This window comes from Camellia sinensis, chromosome 5 (assembly GCF_055761805.1).
Source record: "Camellia sinensis isolate YWXY chromosome 5, ASM5576180v1, whole genome shotgun sequence".
Taxonomy (NCBI): Eukaryota; Viridiplantae; Streptophyta; class Magnoliopsida; order Ericales; family Theaceae; genus Camellia; species Camellia sinensis.
Genome location: NC_138965.1, coordinates 127,719,252 through 127,741,757, shown reverse-complemented (window position 1 = coordinate 127,741,757; position 22,506 = coordinate 127,719,252). Strand labels below are relative to the sequence as shown.

The 22,506-nt window shown below is 34.2% G+C and overlaps 1 protein-coding gene across 1 annotated transcript; it reads right to left on the bottom strand.

Annotated features, from left to right (window-relative positions):
* Window positions 1-407: 407 nt before the first annotated feature.
* LOC114296200 (calmodulin-binding receptor-like cytoplasmic kinase 2) lies at window positions 408-4,710 on the bottom strand. The gene is made up of 6 exons (XM_028240482.2): window positions 4,256-4,710; window positions 2,924-3,168; window positions 2,665-2,833; window positions 2,087-2,176; window positions 1,674-1,975; window positions 408-1,182 (listed from the first exon to the last, which is right to left on the bottom strand). The coding sequence occupies exons 1-6, from the start codon at window positions 4,497-4,499 to the stop codon at window positions 919-921; spliced, it is 1,314 nt and encodes a 437-aa protein (XP_028096283.1). The 5' UTR covers window positions 4,500-4,710; the 3' UTR covers window positions 408-918.
* Between the last annotated feature and the right edge of the window lie 17,796 nt (window positions 4,711-22,506).

The window sequence follows — 22,506 nt, the reverse complement described above, 5'->3', positions numbered from 1 at the left end:
TAAATTTTTAAAAAACTTTTTCCCTAAAGAAAGAGAAAACCGAATAAAAATAATGAACTTTTTATTTTCATTTTGTTTTCACAAAACTTTTCTCTTTTTTAAAAAAAATTTAAAAACAAAATTTGAAAATTGAACTAAACAAAGCTTGTTATTGTAAACAACATTAAAATAAATTCATGTATATGGTAAGGTTTGGAGCACATGACCGGGTGCAGTGAAAAAATACCAGACCCTTGGAGTCGATTAACTCATCAGCTAGAAGTTATTTATGGAGCCAACAAGCCATTTCGCCTCCTCCCCCTTTCCCCTCTTGACACCAAAAAACAAGATAATAAAATAAAAAATAAAATAAAATAAATATTGATGCTTGTAAGAATATCTACACTCCAAAAAAAATATATGCAAAATAAGCAAAGAACGATAAATGTATAAATGGTAAATACATGGACAATTCAAGTACAAATGCCTTCAAAGTTCACTCAAGACCCCTCCCAATAATACATACAAAATATGAGGAAACAAAGGCTACTTACATAATTCTTCATCTCCTATTCACACAATCTTGCAACAAATCAACCTTCTTGAAGTGCCATTTCTGCAATTTTCTTTTGGAAAAATACAAATAACAATACATACACATAATTTTTTACAAAAAAGGTATACAAAAAATAGCACCACATTCGTCTTGGATGGGGCTCACATTTTACCAGGATGAATGTTATGCTGCCAGAACAACATTCCATGCACCTTTTTGAGAAATTCTTGTGCTTGTAGCATTACTATTTGGAATAATATTGGATATGTTCTACCATAAAAATCCATGGCCAGTCCTCTGGAGTGAGTATACCTGCTTCGTTTTTATCTCTGCACAGTTCTATATCCAATGCAATAACTCTGCCCTAGATACAAACACTCAATTTATTCTTCTCTTATTGAAGAACTCCTCAGGGAACAAGAAGAGAGTGAAGGGGTTTCGGAAGTTGATAGCTCCCTGTAATCCTTGCGGATGCTCCAGAGGATCTCTGCACATCTCCTCATGGTTGGTCGGTTCTGCTTGTGAGGAGCCAAACATTGTAATGCTAGCTCGAGGATCTTTTCCACAGCAAAAGTATTGGCAGGACATTGTTCCAGCTTCGGGTCCAAAGTTACAATTGCATCTCCATCAGTAAACTTTTTCATGGCCTGCATTTTACCAATCCAAAGTGACCTCAGCCATTAACACCATTTTCTTCAAGCAACGAAAGTAAACCTATCTTTCCACGTGCAGTAAGTCTATAAACACTATTTTTTTTTAATAGAAGTACACAGAATGCAATGTTGATAGCACTGTATTCAACCTGGTGGAGTTTGGGGGAGTGTGGGCTCCATCAAGGATGAATGCAGTGCAAACAACATTGCATTCTGTGAAAATTTTGTGTAAAGAAAGAGTTGGACAGCAAATGACCTCAACTCTCAACTCCATTAAATAGATGACATATATACATGTTGGATGTCTACTTGATTCCAAAGATGAATATGAAACAAGGGCAGTTGGTACTAGAGAGACCAAGGATCAGGATTCACCCAAATTGAGGAGTTCACTGGTAGGAGGGTTACCTAGGAAATTTTTTTAATTTATTTTTATTTTTAAATATGTCATAATGATTGGAGATGGTAAAAAAAGAGAATAATACCCATCTTGCAGTTATGCGTTCCTTTAGTTCCTGTTTAGGTTCAATGGGGCGCCTGCCTGTAACTAGCTCCACCAATAACACACCAAATGAATAAACATCACTCTTCTCAGTTAGTTGATAGGTTCTTAGGTATTCGGGGTCTAGGTATCCAGCAGTTCCTTTTACTTGGGTGGATACATGGGTAGCGCCCGATTCACTATCAGCTGCCAATCGAGCAAAACCAAAGTCAGCCACCTTGGCTCGGAGGTTCTCTGTCAGAAGAATGTTGGAAGACTTGATATCTCTATGGATGATAGGGTGATCTGCAATCAAATTAAATAATCACCCAGTTGGATTGCTTAAAAGAGGCAAAAAAAGTAACTTGAATTTCTTCATTCCAACAAATTGAAATGATGGATTCATAAAAAACAGACCTGTATACATATGGAGATAGGTAACTGCATGGGCCACATCTATTGCAATATCTAGCCGTGCAGTGAGATCAAGAATATTGCTGTGCATGCCTGCAATTAGTCCTTCAAATATGTTTCAACATTCAAGTCTACCCGTGTGTGTACAACTAAGGAGCACAGACACGGACATGTGACATGACATAGACACAACACATACACATACACATTGATATGGAAATTTTCAGAAAAATGTAGAACACAACATGTGAGGGATATGTGCCAAATATATAATTTTATATATTATTATATGTTATGTTATATATGAATATTTAAGTCAAAAATTATAATTCTTAAAGTCTGAAGGAGGAGAATATGTATAAATTTACACTGTTTTTTGTCTCATCATTGAGTTTTAAATTATTTTATGCAAACTTGTAGTGTGTTATATATCTAAGTGTTAGGAAGTATCTGACGAGTGTCATGTCATATTGATGTCAGACACAACATATTACCTTCTTAGAAATATCTGTGCTTCTTAGGTGTACAATCATGGACAAAGAACATAACAACCTAAACAAGACGGTTCGAATAGAACTCACAATCCAAATGTTCTCTAAGAGTTCCATTGGGAACATACTCCACAACGACAATCCTTTCATCTTCATGCTCCAAAAACCCATAAAACTTGACCAAATTCAGATGTTCCACTTGTGCTAGAGTTCGAATCTCACTTTGAAATTCCACTCCCAAATGCTTATCATATACACTCTGCAGAGAAAGATGAGTAGAAAGAAAGTTAAACCACATTTCACTCGTTATGTTTTAAGCTCCCCAACAATTTCAGGAAACACCTCAAACCTTTTTAGCCCGTTTAACTGCAACTACAGTTCCGTCTTCAAGTCTTCCCTTGTAGACTGTCCCAAAACCTCCTTGTCCGATTTTGAATGATGGGGAAAAGTTCCTTGTAGCCTTGAAGATTTGAGCCATGGTGAATTTAAAACTCCCAGGCTCCCTTGTGCGAGTGGAGTCACTAGAACTGCCATAAATACCACGATTTGAGGCACGCTTCCTCTCACTGCCAGCACCAGAAGCATCCGACACAACTAAGGATTGAACAATTTAAGAAGTTATTCCAATTTATCCATTCCATTTCATGAAACAAGTAAATTAGAAATGTAACATCACTCTCATAAATTCTTGTTACTCTTATATGTTTATGCTTAGGCAATTTCTTGTAACCATGAAAAAAATTGAAGTTTGGGAAGCACCCAAAGCATCAGAATAACTCGGAATTTGAGAGCTAGTCAGATAATGGTAACCGCGAAAAAAATGAAGTTTAGGAAGCATTCAGAGCATCAGAATCCGAGAGCTAATCAGAGAAGATAATGGGAATAATTGAAAGAAAACAATGCCTGGCTGTTGAGAAAATATGGGAAAAGATGAAAAAGTCAAAAATTCAGAAGTATATATGTTTTGCAGTGTTTGGCACCAGAGAAAAACAAGAAGCCTCACTTGATCAACTTTCGTTTTTTCAAAACCCAAACAACACAGAAGATGAAGTTCAACGAATCATTCCCACTTTCTTTCGTTTTACATTTTTCTCAGCACCGACACAAAATCAGCAAAGGAAGAAATCTTTGACTTGGACACAATAAGATCCAAACCATAATGTTCAAAAAAAAAAAAAAGAAAGAAAAGAAGTAAGTCAACACGAAATCTACGCTCAATCAGTCTCACTCAGAGCATCAGAATAACTCGGAATTTGAGGAATAATAATAGTTGAAAAGAACACAATGCTTGGTTGTCGAGAAAATGCAGGAAAATAAGAAAAAGTCAAAATTGAGAATTATTTCAACTCCAAAATCAAAACAACACAACAAATCAAAGTCCAAATAATCATTTCCATTTTCTCAACATTAATTTTTCTACAACACAAAATCAACAAAGAAACAAATCTTTTAATACAATAAGATCCAAACCATTCGGTAATTCTACTAGAACACCACATAAAAAATAATAAATATAAAAAAATCCGAGTAAAAAGATCAAATATTGGGACATAAACTTGTTTTAACAAAAATAAATTATTCAAATATACATTTCGTTCAATAGTTTATACAAGAACAACCATTTTTTTGTTCAGAAGTTCAAAGTTTATAACATATATTGGAAATTGAGAGAATTAATTACCAGAAGGAGGAGGTTTGAATTCGTCAGAATAAGCGTAATCATTGGCCGCCTTAGCGTCCGGTGGAGTGAAGCAAGCGATGAAAGCTCCGGCGACGAGCTTGACAGGGTTTCGGGAGGAGATTGACTTTTGGGAGGAGGAAGAGGAGGAGTAGACGGAGCTCGGAGACTGGGGGTGCCGCTCCGGCGTACGGAGGGGACCGGAGCTCGAGTACCGGCTTCCGGCCGGCGAGTCCCGACTTCTCATTCTAGAGAGAGAGAGAGAGAGAGAGAGAGAGAGAGAGATTGGATCGTGGAAATGGCGGGTGGTTGGGTTTGGTTAGCGACGGTGCGAGTTTTTCAGAGGTGCGACTTTTCAATATGTATATCTCTAGGTGGCAGGTGGGGGCTAACTTGCGCCGCCAATAGCTGGAACTTGGAAAGTGTCTTTCCCTAAACATGAGGCTAACTTGTGTGGCAAAGCAGTGAATTATCAGATTTTTTTAGTAACGTTTGGTTGTGTTTGGGAATTGTGATTTTAATTAGTAAAACAAATTTAATTTTTTTTTTCAATTTATAATTAAATAATTTTTTTTTTCAAATTTAAAATTCTTCTCAAAATTTAAAATTAAATTCTTTTTAAAACTCTATTTTTAAAAAAGAAATATTTTGTTTTTTAAAATTATGATTTAAGTGTAAAGTTGTATTTTAAGTTATGAGTTATGAGATGAGTTTTGAAAATAGAAAATTTATTTGGTTGTTAATTTTAAAAGGAGTTTTGAATTTTATTTTGAATTTTTTTGGATATATTTTTTTAATATTTAATTTTTTTTAATTTTATTCTTTTAGAGTAAATATTTTATATTTTAAATATTTATTTATTTATTTTAATGTGCCCTATATTTTATATATTTGTATGTTGTATTTTAAAAAAAATTAAAATATTAAAAAAATTATTTTTTATTTTAAATATATAATTTTTATTTATTTTAGATATGTTATTTTATTTTATAAATATTTTAATTTTTCTGTTATGTATTTGGTTACGATTTAAATGTAGAGTATTGAAAGTAGTGTAGAGTTTTTAATTATATCTTTAAGCCTTGTTTGGAAGCGACCGGTTTAGACAAAAACTCAAAAAGTTACTAAAAAAAGTCAAAAACCCAACAACACATACCAAAAAGTCAAAGATTCTCTTTTCTCTCTACTTTTTACATATCTTTTTGTAAAATGCTAAAAAATCATTCCAAACATACTAGTTTTTTTTAGCTCATATTTTAGCTAAATAGCTAAAAAGTTACTAAATTAGTCTGTTCTCAAACGAGGCCTTAGTTATGAGTTTTAAAAATAGTTTTTGAATTAAAATTATGTGTTTAGTTGCGATTTGAGTATGGAGTTGTGTTTTGAGTTTAAAATAAAAAAAAATTAAAATATTTACAAAATAAAATAAAATATTTAAAATAAAAAATAAATTTTTCTTAAATATTTTTTTAATATTTAAAAAAAATAAATCTAAAAAATTCAAAATACAATTCAAAATTCAAAAGTTCAAAACTCAAAATACAACTCAAAATTTTTTTCAAAATTCAAAACTGTTTTCAAAATTCAAAATTCAAAAACACTTTTCAAAACTCATAACTAAATAAATTTTTTTCTTTTCAAAACTAAACTCACAATTCCATACTTAAATTATAACTCCACACTCAAATCATAATTCTAAAATTAAACCAAACGGAACCTTTTATTTTATGAATTTTGTTAACAAGTGCATCTTTACCATCTAAAAAAAACAAATAAGTGCCCTTGGCCTCATATTTTGGGAAAACAATTAACTATCTGTTGTTAGGATTACAAATGAACAGAGTCGTTCATAAATAAATTCAAGTTCAGCTCGGTAACTCGTTTCAACTCAATTCGTTAAATTTCTTTTGCATTCGAGCTCGAACTCGTTAAATTTTTAATAAATAAGCTCAAATATACTAAAGGTCGGCTCGTAAACTTGACTTATTAGCTGGCTCGTTTAAAATTTATTATTTATATATTAAATAATATAAAAATATGTATAAAAATAAGATAAATATGTTATTTATATATTTAAAATATATAAATGTAAATAATAGTTAACTATAAATAGCATATTTATATAATAGTAGTGATAAATATTATTATTTTAGTAAAATATTGACATTTTTTAGTATGTTTATATATATTGTATATGTAATTGTATAATCAAAATTTTAATTGTAACTTTAGTCTCATACTCGAATATGAATTTATAATTTTTTTACCTCGTTAAGACTCATGAACAAGTTCAAGCTCGAGTCAAATCTAAACCAACTCAGCTTGAGCTCGACTCGTTAAATTTTTATTGAGTTTGCGCTATAACTCGAACTTGTTAAAATCTTAATAAATAAGTCCAAACATACTAAAGTTGGCTTGACTAATCTCGTTTGTAATCCTACCTCCAGTATCGGAGACAAGGGAAATGATTAAATATTTTTATTTTTACAAATCAAATTATCTTTTTCTTTAATTATTTTTATTTTTATATTTTTATAATGGAATATTTTTTTTATTATCATAAAAGTGAAATTTTTTAATTTTTTTTAAAGGACATTTTCGCGGCATTTTTAAATGTCCTTTATTTTTTTTTATATTTGCTATAATTTTTAGATTCATTTTCTTTACATCATATAGTTTAATTATAATTGAAAAAAAATATTATAAATTTAAAAATAAAATTCCTTTGTTGATTAATATAATGAATTTTTAAAAAAAAATTTAAATTTTTAGATTCATTTTCCTTACACCATATAATTTAATTGTAATTGAAATTTAAAAATAAAAAATAAAAAAAGTCAAGAAATATCATTTAAAAAAATAAAGGCCATTCACTTTTATGATTAAAACAGTATACTTTGCCAATACTGTTAAAAGTCGGTTTTTAAAATTTTTTGATTTTTATAAGTTATATTACCTCTTTATTTTTTACACGTTTATTCAAAAAAAACAAAAAAAATAATAATAATCAAAAAGTCAATTCTAACCTACTTTTCAAAATATGTTTTTAAAAAAATCATTATGAAAAGTATATAAAAATAGAGGCAGAGAGGGTAATTTGGTCTCTAACAATACACCATTTGTAACATTTTCAATTGTCCATAATAGTAAGATTGGTTAAGTGTATTTAATGCATCTTGAAACTCTTATTTTATTATTTATTGGATTATACACAAGTTACCATAATTTTTTTTTTAAATATAAGTAGTTTTAAATTATTTATTTCGTGGATTTTCACAATTTATTTATTTATTTTAAATTTTTAGAAAAAATTGTTTAACTAAAGAAATGAAAAAAACAAAAATAATTATTTTCATATAATTTTTCTTGGGCGAAAATAATCTTAAAAATATGTTTTTTAGTATTTATTTTTGTTAAATTAGTTTTCTTTAAAAAAAAATTTAGAAAACAAGTTTTGAAAACTCAATTAAATAATTATTTTTTAATTTTTAATTAAATTATAAAAAAAATGAAGTCATATTTTTACGGGCAAATTATACTTTACTCCATTCAACAATGAGTTCTTGGCAGCTCCAAGTGTCCAACATGTTCGAAGGCAAGGGAATTCGGTAGCTTGCTGCTTGGCTAGGATGTAGGGGTGTAATTTTGGTCCGTGGCCTGCGGGCGGCTCGAAGCCCGCCTGCGGCCTTATGTGGGCCCGGTCCGTTAAGGCCTGTGTAAGCCCAAGCCCAGTGGTCTAGCCCGAGGCCCGTCCCAAAGCTTGAATACCCTTGGGCCTAGGCCTAGTTTTCTAGCCTGTGGCCCGACCCGGCCCGATCTGATTTTTGGCAGGAGCCCGCAAGACCCGACATAGGCCGGGCCAAAATTACACCCCTACTAGGATGGATGTTGAATTTGGAGGGAGGCTCGATTTGCATAGAAGAGGTTACTTGTTCGTTGAGATCATTAGTTGTGAATGATGCTTTGATTGATTCTGTTTAGTATTCACCATTTTACTATCTGAAAAAAATTAAAAAAATACAATGAGTTTTGTCACTTTACCATCTACAGTTAAAATTTGCTACATTTTCTCTCTAAAATATTTTGATTTATTTCAATCTTAATATTTTGTTAGTATTTTTTAAGAAAAATAAAATGAAAAACCAATGTATGAGTTATACATGCCAATCTTATGAAAAAAAATATTTATTGAATAAGTGGTTTATATACATTTATATAGGAGATAAGCGAACCACTTCACTGTCGGAGCACATACTAGGATATTGTCCGCTTTGTACCATTGGGGCATGCACGATTTTGTTATTTCTTCACTGGAAAAGACTTCTTGGAGGTTCGTGGGCATGTCACACTTCATATATAGGGTGAATCAAGAATACCTAGCAAATCGATCTGTGATAGATTTCCACTCCAAAAAATGCTATGATCCCACCCTTAGGAATGCATAATTTATTTCGAATGGGTTCATGTGGTGAAAATTAAATTGATGAAGTGTGAGATTATGAGTAAAATGAATTTGAACTATTAATTTATTTTTCTGAATAAATTCTAAGCCGATAGGAATGAATTTATAATGTTGTTTCCGCATCCTACAGGAGATATGTATGTATTTTTTCATATAATTTATATGTGGATACGTTTCCTCCCACATGAAATCTCACATAGATGTCTTGTATTCTAAGTGATATATTTGTCTTTATATTAGTTAGTAAAAAATGTAATAATTTTTAGTTTAGGAATGATAACATGTAATTTATTAAATATTTTTAATTTAAATCATGTTTAATAAAACGACTTTGGATATGAGGTGATGTTAGGAAGTTGTGCACAAAGTGACATAAATTTGATAAATAAATTTATGCGAAGAAGTTATTCAGTATTTTGAAGGTACAGTCCCGTGATATTCAACTTAAACATGATTAATCAAAATGATAAAGTAAATTAATTTTGTTAGTGGTGTTGGAAATGGATATAAAATTCTGGATAAAATTAGAATTTTTTCATAAGTTTGGTCTATTTTTTAGGTCGGCCCCGTGCGTCGATTTTTACGGGTCAAAGTGGTAACACGTTCTATGCCGCGTTGTGATTTACGTGGTATATTTGGTTGCTCAAAACCATTACCGAGTGAATGGGAAATTGAAGCCAAAGTGTGTTCTATGGAAATAGAGTTTTGGTAGAAATTCCTTAAGGTTGTAAAATGGCTTGTCCCACATTGATTTGGAGGGAGGTTTTGAATGGGTTTATAAGGCTTGGGTTTGGTACTTGAGGTGTGCCCCAAGGGGTACCCAAGTGTTTTAGAAGGAGAGGTTATGAGCAAAATGGGCTAGACCCATTGGATCCAAAAATCACCACACGCGCACCGCCGTCCGGTCGGTTGGACGGGCTGGGCGTGGGTGTGAGGTTGGGTTGGGCTTGTTTGGCCCAATGTTAATCTTTTTGGGCAAAAAATATTTGAATTTAATTTTATTTTTTGGTAAAATAAAATCCATAATTCAAAATTAAACTGATTTGGTTTTATTGTACATCCAAACAGGGTCCTTCCCGAAATAAACCAGTCTGGTATTATTGCACACCCAAACAGGGCCCTTCCCATTTTTGTATCTGTTTGAATTCAAAACCAACAGGTTTCATACCTGTTCAATTCAAAACCAATAGCGACCTTTACATCTACAAATAGACTAGCCTCCCATTTGGATTTTACTCCAATTTTCGTACTCCATCCTCTGATATAAATCTCTGTATTTTGCTGCATTTATTTTATGAAAGAAAGAGTGTAAACACTTAGTGTGTTCGTAAGACAAACAATTTGTAGTGCTGCTATTGTTTGTAGTAGATCATTTCATCCTGGGAGATAGACGTCCAATTTCTGAAAGCACCGTGGAGAGGACAAATCTGTCTTAAGGACACAGTATCAAACACTGGACTTGATCAGATTATAATTCGAAGAAATTAAATCAAGTAAGTTATTTAATTTATTTTCAGTATTTTATTATTTATTTAAATCATATTTTAATTTTATTTTTGTAACAAAATAAAATCTGTTTTTATTTATTTATTTTTATTTTTATTTCGAGTTTGATTTTTGTAATCAAACAAAATCTCTCATTTCCTTTATTTCTTTATATTCTGGTTGTTGTTTAGTACACAACAGAATTTAATTAATTTAAATACAGTAAAGATTGTCCTACAATCTTAAGACAGAATCATTTTGGAATCTTCATTGTATTTAATTTTCTGTGATTTCATAAGACATATTCTGGTTGGAAAAACAAATAGTGTTTATGCTATTTGACAGATAGTAGTAATATACTGTCTCTTTTTTTTGACAACTAGTAGTAATATACTGGTGTCATTAACAATTGCAGAATATTAATTGTGTTACAGAAAATTATTGTGATATTTTATTTTTCTAGTTTTAATGACAAGGAAAATAAAATTATTTAGTGTTATAATTTATTTTCTGGTTTTAGTAACTAGAAAATTAATTTGTGTTTTAATTTTTTCTGATTTTTGTAATCAGAGATTATGACTACTGCAACTGAAACTGCATCTGGTAGTGGTACTCCTGTTGTTACACCAACACCGATCCAGAACCATGTTCATGTACCAATCAATCATGGAGAAAAATCGAAAAAATTTAACAGTATCGAGTTTAAGAGATGGCAACAGAAGATGCTGTTCTATCTTACAACTCTTAATTTGGCCCGGTTTCTCCATGAAGAGGCTCCAGCACTTAAAGAGGGTGAAAGTGATCGGCAAGTTGTTGCCGCTGTAGATGCTTAGAAACATTCAGATTTCCTATGTAGAAACTACATCCTCAATGGCCTTGACAACATGCTGTATAATGTATACAGTCCTTTGAAGTCAGCAAAAGAATTGTGGGATTCTTTGGAGAAGAAATACAAGACAGAGGATACCGGCACGAAGAAATTTGTCGTCGGTAAATTTCTGAACTTTGTTATGGTAGACTTCCAAATGGTAATTTCTCAAGTTCAAAGTGTTCAAATAATTTTACATGATATTCATTCAAAAGGTATGTCTCTTAGCGAGTCATTCCAAGTCGCTGCTTTAGTAGAAAAGTTACCACCGGCTTGAAAAGATTTCAAAAATTATTTAAAACATAAACGCAAAGAGATGACCATGGATGAGTTGATTGTAAGATTAAGAATCGAGGAAGATAACCGAAAGGCTGAAAAGAGGAATGAGAAAAATCCCATTGAGTCTAAGGCTAATGCGGTTGAACAAGTTCATAAACCATATAACAAAAAGAGGAAGTTTACTGGAGATGGTCCTAAACAAGGCGACAACAATGGCAACAAGAAGTTTAAAAGAAAATGCTATAACTGTGGCAAGACTAGACATCGAGCTTCTGATTGCCGCCGCCCTAAGAAGGATCATGGAAGTACAAGTAAGAAGACCACCAATCAGGCCAATGTAACAGAATTGGATTACATCTCTGATGGAGTGAATGACATCAACCTCTCTGCTGTGGTGTCTGAGGCTAACTTGGTTGGAAATCCCAAAGAGTGGTGGGCTGACACTGGAGCAACTCGTCACATTTGTGCGGACAAGAAGATGTTCACTACCTACAATGAGGCTGCAAATGGTGAACAACTTTTCATGGGAAATTCTTCTACTTCTACTGTGGCTGGACAAGGAAAAGTTATCTTGAAGATGACATCAGGGAAAGAACTGACCCTCAACAACGTACTGCATGTACCTGACATCCGGAAAAATTTAGTTTCTAGTTCTTTGTTAAATAAAAATGGTTTTAGTCTTGTCTTTGAGTCTGATAAATTTGTATTAACAAAGAGTGGTATGTATGTTGGTAAAGGATACATGAGTGATGGTCTCTTTAAGTTGAATGTAATGACAGTTGTACCAAAAATTGCTATGAATAAGAATAACACATCTTTTGTTTATATTCTTGAGTTAAATTTATGGCATGGTAGATTAGGACATGTGAATTTTGATGCTTTACGTAGATTAATTGGTTTAGATTATATACCAAAGTTTGAAATTAATCCTAATCATAAATGTGTAATTTGTGTAGAAGCGAAACTAACTAAGGCTCCATTTAAATCGGTTGAAAGAAAAATCGAACCTCTAGAATTAATTCATACTGATGTATGTGATCTAAAATTTATTCAAACTAGAGGAGGCAAAAAGTATTTCATAGCATTTATCGATGATTGCACAAGATATTGTTATGTTTATTTACTTAGAAGTAAAGATGAAGCCTTAGAAATGTTTAAACTCTACAAAACAGAAGTTGAAAATCAACTTGGTAAAACAATTAAAATGGTTAGAAGTGATAGGGGTGGTGAATATGATGCACCATTAAATGAATTTTGTGCACAACATGGCATTATTCACCAAACTACGGCACCTTATTCTCCACAGCAAAATGGAATTGCTGAAAAGAAGAATAGAACCCTAAAAGAAATGATGAATGCCATGTTACTAAGTTCAGGCTTACCACAGAACTTGTGAGGGGAAGTAATATTGTCTGCTAATTATGTTCTTAATAGAATACCCCACAAGAAAACCAAAAGCATTCCTTATGAATTGTAGAAAGGTCGACCACCTTCCTACAAATACTTAAAAGTGTGGGGGTGTTTGGCGAAAGTTGAAGTTCCTGTTCCTAAAAAGACTAAGATTGGACCAAAAACAGTAGACTGTGTGTTTATTGGTTATGCTCAGAATAGTAGTGCATATCGGTTTCTGACTTATAAATCAAAAATACCTGATATAAATGCGAACACTATTATAGAGTTAAGGAATGCTGTGTTTTTTGAATATGTCTTTCCTTACAAGAAAGGACAGGAATTAAGTTCACAAAAAAGAACTTATGATTGTACACAAAGTCAAGAGACTAATGACAATCAAACACAAGAGACTAGTAATAGTCTCGACCAACAGGATTTAACTGATGATGAACCAAGACGAAGTAAGAGAGCGAGAACATCAAAATCCTTTGGTCCAGATTTTCTGACATACCTGTTAGAAAATGAACCTCAAAGTTTTAAGGCAGCAATGACAGGTCCTGAAGCACCTTTGTGGAAAGAGGCTGTTAATAATGAAATTGAATCCATTATGCAAAATCATACTTGAAAATTGGTGGATCTTCCACCAGGTTCTAAACCTCTTGGATATAAATGGATATTCAAGAGAAAAATGAAAGCAGATGGTTCAATTGACAAGTATAAAGCAAGACTTGTAGTTAAAGGTTACAGACAAAAGGAAGGTCTGGACTATTTTGACACATATTCCCCTGTGACAAGAATAACATCCATTCGCATGTTTATTTCTATAGTAGCGTTGTTTAAATTAGAAATACATCAAATGGATGTTAAGACAGCTTTCTTAAACGGTGATCTAAATGAAGAGATCTATATGGAGCAACCCGAAGGGTTTGTAGTATCAGGGCAAGAAAAGAAAGTTTGTCGACTTGTAAAATCCCTTTATGGATTAAAACAAGCACCTAAGCAATGGCATGAAAAATTTGATCATGCAATGCTTACTAATGGGTTTAAGATAAACGAATGTGACAAATGCGTCTATGTTAAAAACACTGACCAAAGATATGTCATAGTTTGTCTTTATGTGGATGACATGCTTATCATTGGAAGCAGTCAAAACATGATCAAATCAACTAAGCAAATGCTTAACAAAAGATTTGATATGAAAGATATGGGGGTCGCAGATGTTATATTAGGAATGAAAATTACTAAAACATCTGGCGGATATACATTATCTCAATCACATTATATTGAGAAAATTCTTGGTAAATTTATCAAGGATGATATGAATTTAGCTAGAACACCTGTAGACGTCAACCTTTATTTATCGAAAAATAAAGGTGATGCAGTGCCTCAGTTAAAATACTCTCAAATCATTGGAAGCCTAATGTACCTAATGAATTGTACTCGTCCTGATATAACTTATGCTATCAGTAAATTGAGTAGGTACACTAGTAACCCCGGAGAAGACCATTGGAAAGCGATCATTCGGGTTCTTAGATATCTAAGATTCACTCATGATCATGGTTTGAACTTTACTCGATATCCAGCAGTACTTGAAGGTTATTGTGACGCAAATTGGATATCGGATACTAAAGATTCAAAATTCACAAGTAGATATGTCTTTACTCTAGGAGGCGCTGCTGTTTCTTGGAAATCCACGAAACAAACTTGTATCGCACGATCCACAATGGAATCCGAGTTCATTGCGTTGGACAAAGTAGAAGAAGAAGCAGAATGGTTTCGTCACTTCTTAGAAGACATTCCAATGTGGCCAAAACCTGTGCCAGCTATTTGCATTCATTGTGATAGTTAATCTGTAATAGGCAGGGCACAGAATCATATGTATAACGGTAAGTCACGACATATTCGTCGTCGACATAATACCGTAAGGCAATTGTTGTCAAACGGAATAATCTCAATAGATTATATAAAATCTAAAGAGAATATTGCGAATCCGTTAATAAAGGTTTGACAAAAGAGCTAGTGTATAGTTCATCGAATGGGATGGGATTAAAGCCTATTACATAAGAGTCATCATAATGGTAACCCTACTTAGATGACTGGAGATCCCAAGAACTAAGTTCAAATGGAGAACTAAGTTATGTATGGCTCACCAGAAATCACCAAAGGATTAAGTTCCTACCCATTCCTATGGTGAGAGTGATATCTGCAACATATGTTGTATGCAGAGGTATAAGGATAAGCTTTGCTTTTAATGCTTACTTATATCTTGATTAAGGCATAAAATCAAGACGAGTATAAGGAGATACTCACAATAAGAATCACCTATATGAGTATCGAACTAGGGCCGGTTCTATGAGAATGCAAAAGGCTAAATACTCTAGAAACACTCATGAAAACCAGGCGCGTTCAAGGCCAAAATGAACACAACAGTAAGAACCACGATGTGTTAGAAGATATTTTGTGTGAAATCTGTTGTCTTGGCTTACACAAACGGCTGAACAATTCAAGGCATCGCGTCCATTGGTTAGCCAGTAAGTCCGATAGGTTATCACTAGGGAAGGTTCAAGGCCGAAAGCTACCTATCCTGATGTAAGATATTTTCGACTTATACTCTTTCGATAGTCTGCATATTGTTGCATTTCCGTTGTCATCAAATTCTATTCATGTGGGGGATTGTTGGAAATGGTTATAAAATTCTGGATAAAATCAGAATTTTTTCCTAAGTTTGGTCTATTTTTTAGGTGAGTCCCGTGCGTCGATTTTCACAGGTCAAAGTGGTAACGCATTCTATGCCGCGTTGTGATTCACGTGGTATATTTGGTTGCTCAAAACCATTACTGAGTGAATGGGAAATTGAAGCCAAAGTGTGCTCCATGAAAATGGAGTTTTGGTATAAATTCCTTAAGGTTGTAAAATGGCTTGTCCCACATTGATTTGGAGGGAGGTTTTGAATGGGTTTATAAGGCTTGGGTTTGGTACTTGGGGTGTGCCCCAAGGGGTACCCAAGTGTTTTAGAGGGAGAGGTTATGGGCAAAATAGGCTAGACCCATTGGACCCAAAAATCACCACACACGCGCGCGCGCGCCGCCGTCCGTCCGTCCGGCTGGGCCTGGGCTTAGGCGCGGGTGCGTGGTGTGAGGTTGGGTTGGGCTTGTTCGGCCCAATACTAATCTTTTTGGGCCAAAAATATTTGAATTTAATTTTATTTTTTGGTAAAATAAAATCCATAATTCAAAATTAAACTGGTTTGATTTTATTGTACATCCAAACAGGGCCCTTCCCGAAATAAACCAGTCTGGTATTATTGCACACCCAAACAGGGCCCTTCCCACTTTTGTATCTGTTTAAATTATGAACCCAACAGATTCAAATCTGTTTGAATTCAAAACCAACAGGTTTCATACCTGTTCAATTCAAAACCAATAGTCACCTTTACATCTATAAATAGACTAGCCTCCCATTTGGATTTTACTCCAATTTTCGTACTCCATCCTCTGATATAAATCTCTGCATTTTGCTGCATTTATTTTCTGAAAGAAAGAGTGTAAACACTTAGTGTGTTCGTAAGACAAACAATTTGTAGTGCTGCTATTGTTTGTAGTAGATTATTTCATCCTGGGAGATAGACATCCAATTTCTAAAAGTACCGTGGAGAGGACGAATCTGTCTTAAGGACACAGTGTCAAACACTAGACTTGATCAGATTATAATTCGAAGAAATTAAATCAAGTAAGTTATTTAATTTATTTTCAGTGTTTTATTATTTATTTAAATCAGATTTTAATTTTATTTTTGTAACAAAATAAAATTTGTTTTTATTTATTTATTTTTATTTTTATTTCGAGTTTGATTTTTGTAATCAAACAAATTCTCTCATTTCTTTTATTTCTTTATATTCTGGTTGTTATTTAGTATACAACAGAATTTAATTAATTTAAATACAGTGAAGATTGCCTTACAAGTGGTTGGGAAGAGTAAGAAAAGTTGATAGCGGCAATTGATTGGTGTAATGTCGAAGAGGCATCCAATAATATTCCATTTAAAAGAGTTCAAAATAATTTTTTTTTTAATGAAAAAGAGTTCAAATTGGAAAACCTATTTTAAAATGGTATGAGTTTAATAAAAAATTATTAAATTAGCCCTCTTGGTTGTTAAGTAGCCAACTGTTGAGTATGATTGGCCAAACAGTTGCTAAACAGGATTACGTAATCCATTTGATTATTATTGATTTATTTTTGCTTATTTGGCTGGCAAATTGTATCAACTAGTGAATCATGCCATTAATTGGGTCTGCTTCATGCAAAAGATCTTTGTAGTTTTTTCTTTTTTTTCTTTTTTGGTGGTAAATTATACTTTATCCTTTTAAACTATTATCTTAAGGTGATTTGAGATATTCTAAATAAGCGCATTTTTTTTTTATTTTTTATAAAAAAAAATGTGCAAAAAAATAGAGAAAATAAGTAGAAAAATAAAAGGAAAATTATCCAAAAATCCCATATCAGCATTAGCAACCCCACTTAGTCCTACCAATTAACACATATACTGATAGATCCCATAGGTGATGACATTATCACTACTAGGTCCTATTTTGATTTATATTTTGATATTATGGTCGCTTCTACCCCTTCCTTTACTGGGTCACACAAAATTACAAACAGAGTACCACGTTGGCTGCATACGGTGGAGACCAAACATCTTCATATTTCAAGCATTTTTTATTCCCTACCCCTCCAACCCCCATATAAGATCACACAAAACACCCACTTCCTACAAAGAAACCCCACCAATGGAACCCCATCAATGGACACATACTAACACACAAAAATATCCACACACCCATTGCGACAACAACACATATTGACACACAATCCTTTAATCGTGAACCACAAACATTACACAACTACACAGTACATGAACACATACACAAATGACACACACCACATCTGCAATCAAACCCCCATCCAATTACTTGCGAAACAAAATAACATAACGTAACAACACTGAGCCATTGCCACTGTTGCAGTTCGTCCGCACGTCGACTTCTCCACCAACACAACGTAAACACACCGACCACAGTTTCAACAACCCTACCCTGTGACACCAACACACAACTTCGGAAAAACGACGACCAACTCACACGCCACCAAACGAAACCCTACCGTATATCTCCGAAATCCTAATCAATATCCACCACAAACACCCAATTGCAATAACATGAAAACGGCAACACCAAAAATCTGGGGATTAAGCGACATTGTAGCTTGATTTGGGGATTTTCATATCGTAACACGTGGGCCAAAACAGCCGAGTCGGGTTTCAACCGGTGTGACGTCACACCGTCTCACAAATACAACATAACAAAAACTACTATAGAGCATTTTCCTAATGTGACACCCAAACACACCTCACTCTAAAAATCAATCTAACTGTCTTTACATCGTCATACAACTACAACAAAAGAAAAACTACTATAGGGCTTTTTGCCGTCGTGACACCCAATCAAACCCCACGCCACAAATTCACACAAAACGTCTTCACAAATAACCCAACAAACGAGGGCATTTCAGGAAGTTACACATACCGCAGGACCAAACGGAGTAATAAAAATATTTAAGGACTAATTGCACCAACATTTCACATTACGGGATTTATCAGTAACTCTCCCAAAAATAAAAATGAGATGTTGATAGATGTTGATTGATATAACTCAAATAAGTATATATATATATGCAAAAAAAAAAAAAGTGTACTTTTTTAGTATTACTTTACCTTTCTTAATTAAAAATTATAATAACTAGCCCCTTCGTTTGCTGATTGTTTTTTTTTTTTTTTTTTTTAAATTTGGACCTTTACAACTAAAATATCATTTCATCAATTGAATAAATTACACTTTACTCCCTTGAACTATAAACTTATATCACTTTATTATGTTGAACTATCAGTTAATATTACTTTCAATTTGAACTTTCATATTTTTTTCATTTTATCACTTAATTAACTTGGGGCACTTTTTCATAAATCTCTTTTCATCTACTTATATTCTATTTAATTCACATTATTTTCTTATATTCTAATAGTCTTATGATGACATAATTACCAAAATACCCCTAATAATACTCACATTTATATTGTGAATGTTCTGTGATGTGAATGTTTACTCTTTCAATGTGAATGTTCACATCGCGTCAGTGTGGATATTCACATTGTAAAATATGAATGTTCACATCACCAAATTGCTAACCGTTCAAAAAATATTTATAAGGGTAGAAATGTCCATAAAATACCTTAAATATGAGAATTAGAATTTGGTAAATCAAATGTCTAAATAATAGGACTTATTAGAATATAAGAATATCTTATAAACTAATTGGGATACAAACACTTAAAAAAAAATTCTAATAAATTTCCCAATTAACTTTGTTAGAAAAAAAAAATTAAAATTGAAAACCAAACAAGGAAAATATTTATGATTTTTTAAAAATGTTTACTAAAAATAATAATAAATATAAAAATATACTAATTTTTTTGTTTTATGTTTTTTTTTTTTTCCATTTTTAGTGATTTTAAAAAAAATCTTTAAAAATATTTAACTTTTTGTTGCATTTAAATTTTGACTAAAATATGAAAAAAAAAATTACGAAAAATAAAAATATTTGAAAAAAATTTAAAATTTGTATTTTATATTAAAAATCAAATAGCTTTTTAATTGAGGAGTAAAGTGTTATTGAGTGATATTTGCTTCTATAGATAAAAGAGTATTATTGTCATAAACGTAAAAAGAATTAGGCTTCGTTTGGGAAGATGGTTGGGGGGGGGGTTTGGGGCTAAAATAATCACAAAAAATAAGGTAGGCTTTTTAACCCAATAAGACAAAACATCACATCTAACCCATAATTATTACATTCCTTCTCTCACAAAAAAATTAAAAAAATTAAAAAAACCAACCCACTTTTCAAACCAAACTTTTTAGCCCCAGGTTAAAATAGTCTAAAAAATTAAAAAATTAACTCACTTTCCAAACGAAGCCTTAATAGATGAGGGGATTATTATAATTTTAAGTTTTAAAAAAGTAAATGACATGAGGTAATAGTTTAGAAAGGTGAAATGTGATTTGTGCTAATTTTTTTTTGGAAAAAGCTTTTGTACGGGGAAGAGATATTCGTCGCTATCCGTACTCCTTTCATCCAAGCTTCGAATCTATCTGAACAACTTGAGAACACAACGGCAGTGAGCTACCCGGCGGTGTGTTGCCGGAAAACCCCTCCGACGGTTAAGTTAGCACATACTCAGGGAGAAGGAAAGAGAAGCTGAATGAATGTAAGTTTATCTCACCAAATGATGTTCCATTTTTGGCATGGGGGGCGCAGTCATGCTTATATACTTTCTGCGATCAGCTCTGCACCCATTAGTCTCTTCTCTTGACACATGGAGCTGCTCTCCCATCTGTCAGCACAAATCCAGCGAACATCACCTAACCAAATCGCCAGACAACATTAGCGGGAACTAGGCATCCTGGCGGCATAACCTCAGCCTCATACGACCGTGCTGCGTAATGAGTCTGAGGGCTCCATTCGCCGAGCTCAGTAGCATTCCGGTAGAGCCGAGTTCAAGACAGGTCGAGCCGGCAAACAGAAGGCCTTTCTCGCTGAGCTAAACGTGCGAACCACGGACCCCGGGTTGGCAGGCGATCATCTCGGCCAAGTAAACTCGGCCCAGACACGGGACCTGATCCTCGGCAGAGCAAAACAGACTGTGGACATGGACAAGCCCAAATAGCTCGGTCCCAACATGGTCCTGGGCCTCGACCGAGCAAAACCACCTTTGGATAAGCCCAAGTTAGCTCGGCCCAAACACGCTCGGACATCACCTGCCCGACTGCTACCACGGCCCAAACTAGCTTATGAATTTCCCTCTCAGCTTTGTAGCTCAAAAGTTTCTGGCTCGAGTGGCCCGAAACTCAGTCCAAAAGTGAGTCAAACATATTTCTGTCAATATTTAGTCTCTTCTCTTGACACATAGAGCTGCTCTCCCATCTGTCAGCACAAATCCAGCGAACACCACGTAACCAAACCGCCAAACAACATTAGCGGGAACTAGGCATCTCGGCGGCATAACATCGACCTTATATGACCGTGCTGCGTAATGAGTCCGAGGGCTCCACTCGCCGAGCTTAGTAGCATTCCGGTAGAGCCGAGTTCAAGACAGGTCGAGCCGGCAAGCAGAAGGCCTTTCTCGCCGAGCTAAACGTGCGAACCATGGACCCCGGGTTGGCAGGCGATCATCTCAGCCAAGTAAACTCGGCCCAGACACGGGACCTGATCCTCGGCCGAGCAAAACCAACTCTGGACATGGACAAGCCCAAATAGCTCGGTCCCAACATGGTCTTGGGCCTCGACCGAGCAAAACCACCTCTGGACAAGCCCAAGTTAGCTCGGCCCAAACACGCTCAGACATCACCTGCCCGGCTGCTACCACGGCCCAAACCAACTTACGAATTTCCCTCCCAGCTTTGTAGCTCAAAAGTTTCTGGCTCGAGTGGCCCGAAACTCAGTCCAAAAGTGAGTCAAACATATTTCTGTCAATATTTTCTCTCTCCTCTCTATGTTTTACTTTCTACCTCTATTGGAAGCCAAAACCCATTGAAACAACAGCAACTCTTATCCTCTCAACAGATCTCTTTCATTCCAGATCACTCTTACCTCTGCTCAGCAGATCTCTCTCATCCCAAATCTCTCATCCTAGACTACCTAGAAACAGAATTTTCTTTATCTTATCCATGGAAACCTTCTCATCTTCTGCCTCTCTCTCTCTCTGTTTTTGCTTTGTTTTGTGAGTGTTGGGGATTGTGAGGGACATTGCTATCATTTTTAACTAGGTTGGAATAGGGAAACAGTGCCCATGACCTGTTGCGTGATAAACATCTGCCTAGTGTAAGAAACTTAGTATTGAGTTTGATTTTAAAGGCCAGTAATGCTTAATGGTGAGGAACAAGATATGAAGGAAATGAACTTGAGTAGTGACATTCTTGCAATGGTTCTGTAGCAAAATTGAAAAAAGAATTACTTAAACAATGTTTATGAGAAATCTGACATAGTAGTATGCAAGGACAAGAGGATTTCGGGTAAGAGACGATATGGTCATGGCCCTCATGGGCATCATTTGCACCACAGAAAATGATTGCATAGAAATGCAGCATTAGATGGTTTGACCTGAAACACAAAGGGAAAGTGATATTGAATTAATGGATAATCATGTAACAAAAGAATTGGTGCTGGATTGTTTTTTGATTGAATGAACATATTGCGTACTGATTGCAAATAATTGTGTAGGGCTTTGTTCAATATAGTTGGTTCCACTGAGATCATGTAGATTTTGATGCCATTAAGGACCCAACCTTTTTCATCCTCATTTAATCCGTGTCTCTATATACCAATAAAAAATTTCTGCAGCATCATGGCTGTAGTGTTCTTATGTATATTTGTATTCATACATAGTTTTTATGTGAGAATGTGAATTTGAGATTAGACAAAGCAAAGCTCCTCCTCTTCCATTCAAATCAAACAGTGGCGGGACCCTTGGGGGCACACACAACAGTAGAGGCCAGACCCTTGCGGCACACACAGCAGCAGTAGGACCCAGATCGGTGCTCAACGGCGGCACACAGGTCTGTTACCCGCTCCTTTCATTGTTCCGCCACAAAGCTTTCTCCTTGTTTCGCTAGGTTACGAAGGAGACAATGCTTTTCTCTCTCTACTCTCTGTTCTTTTC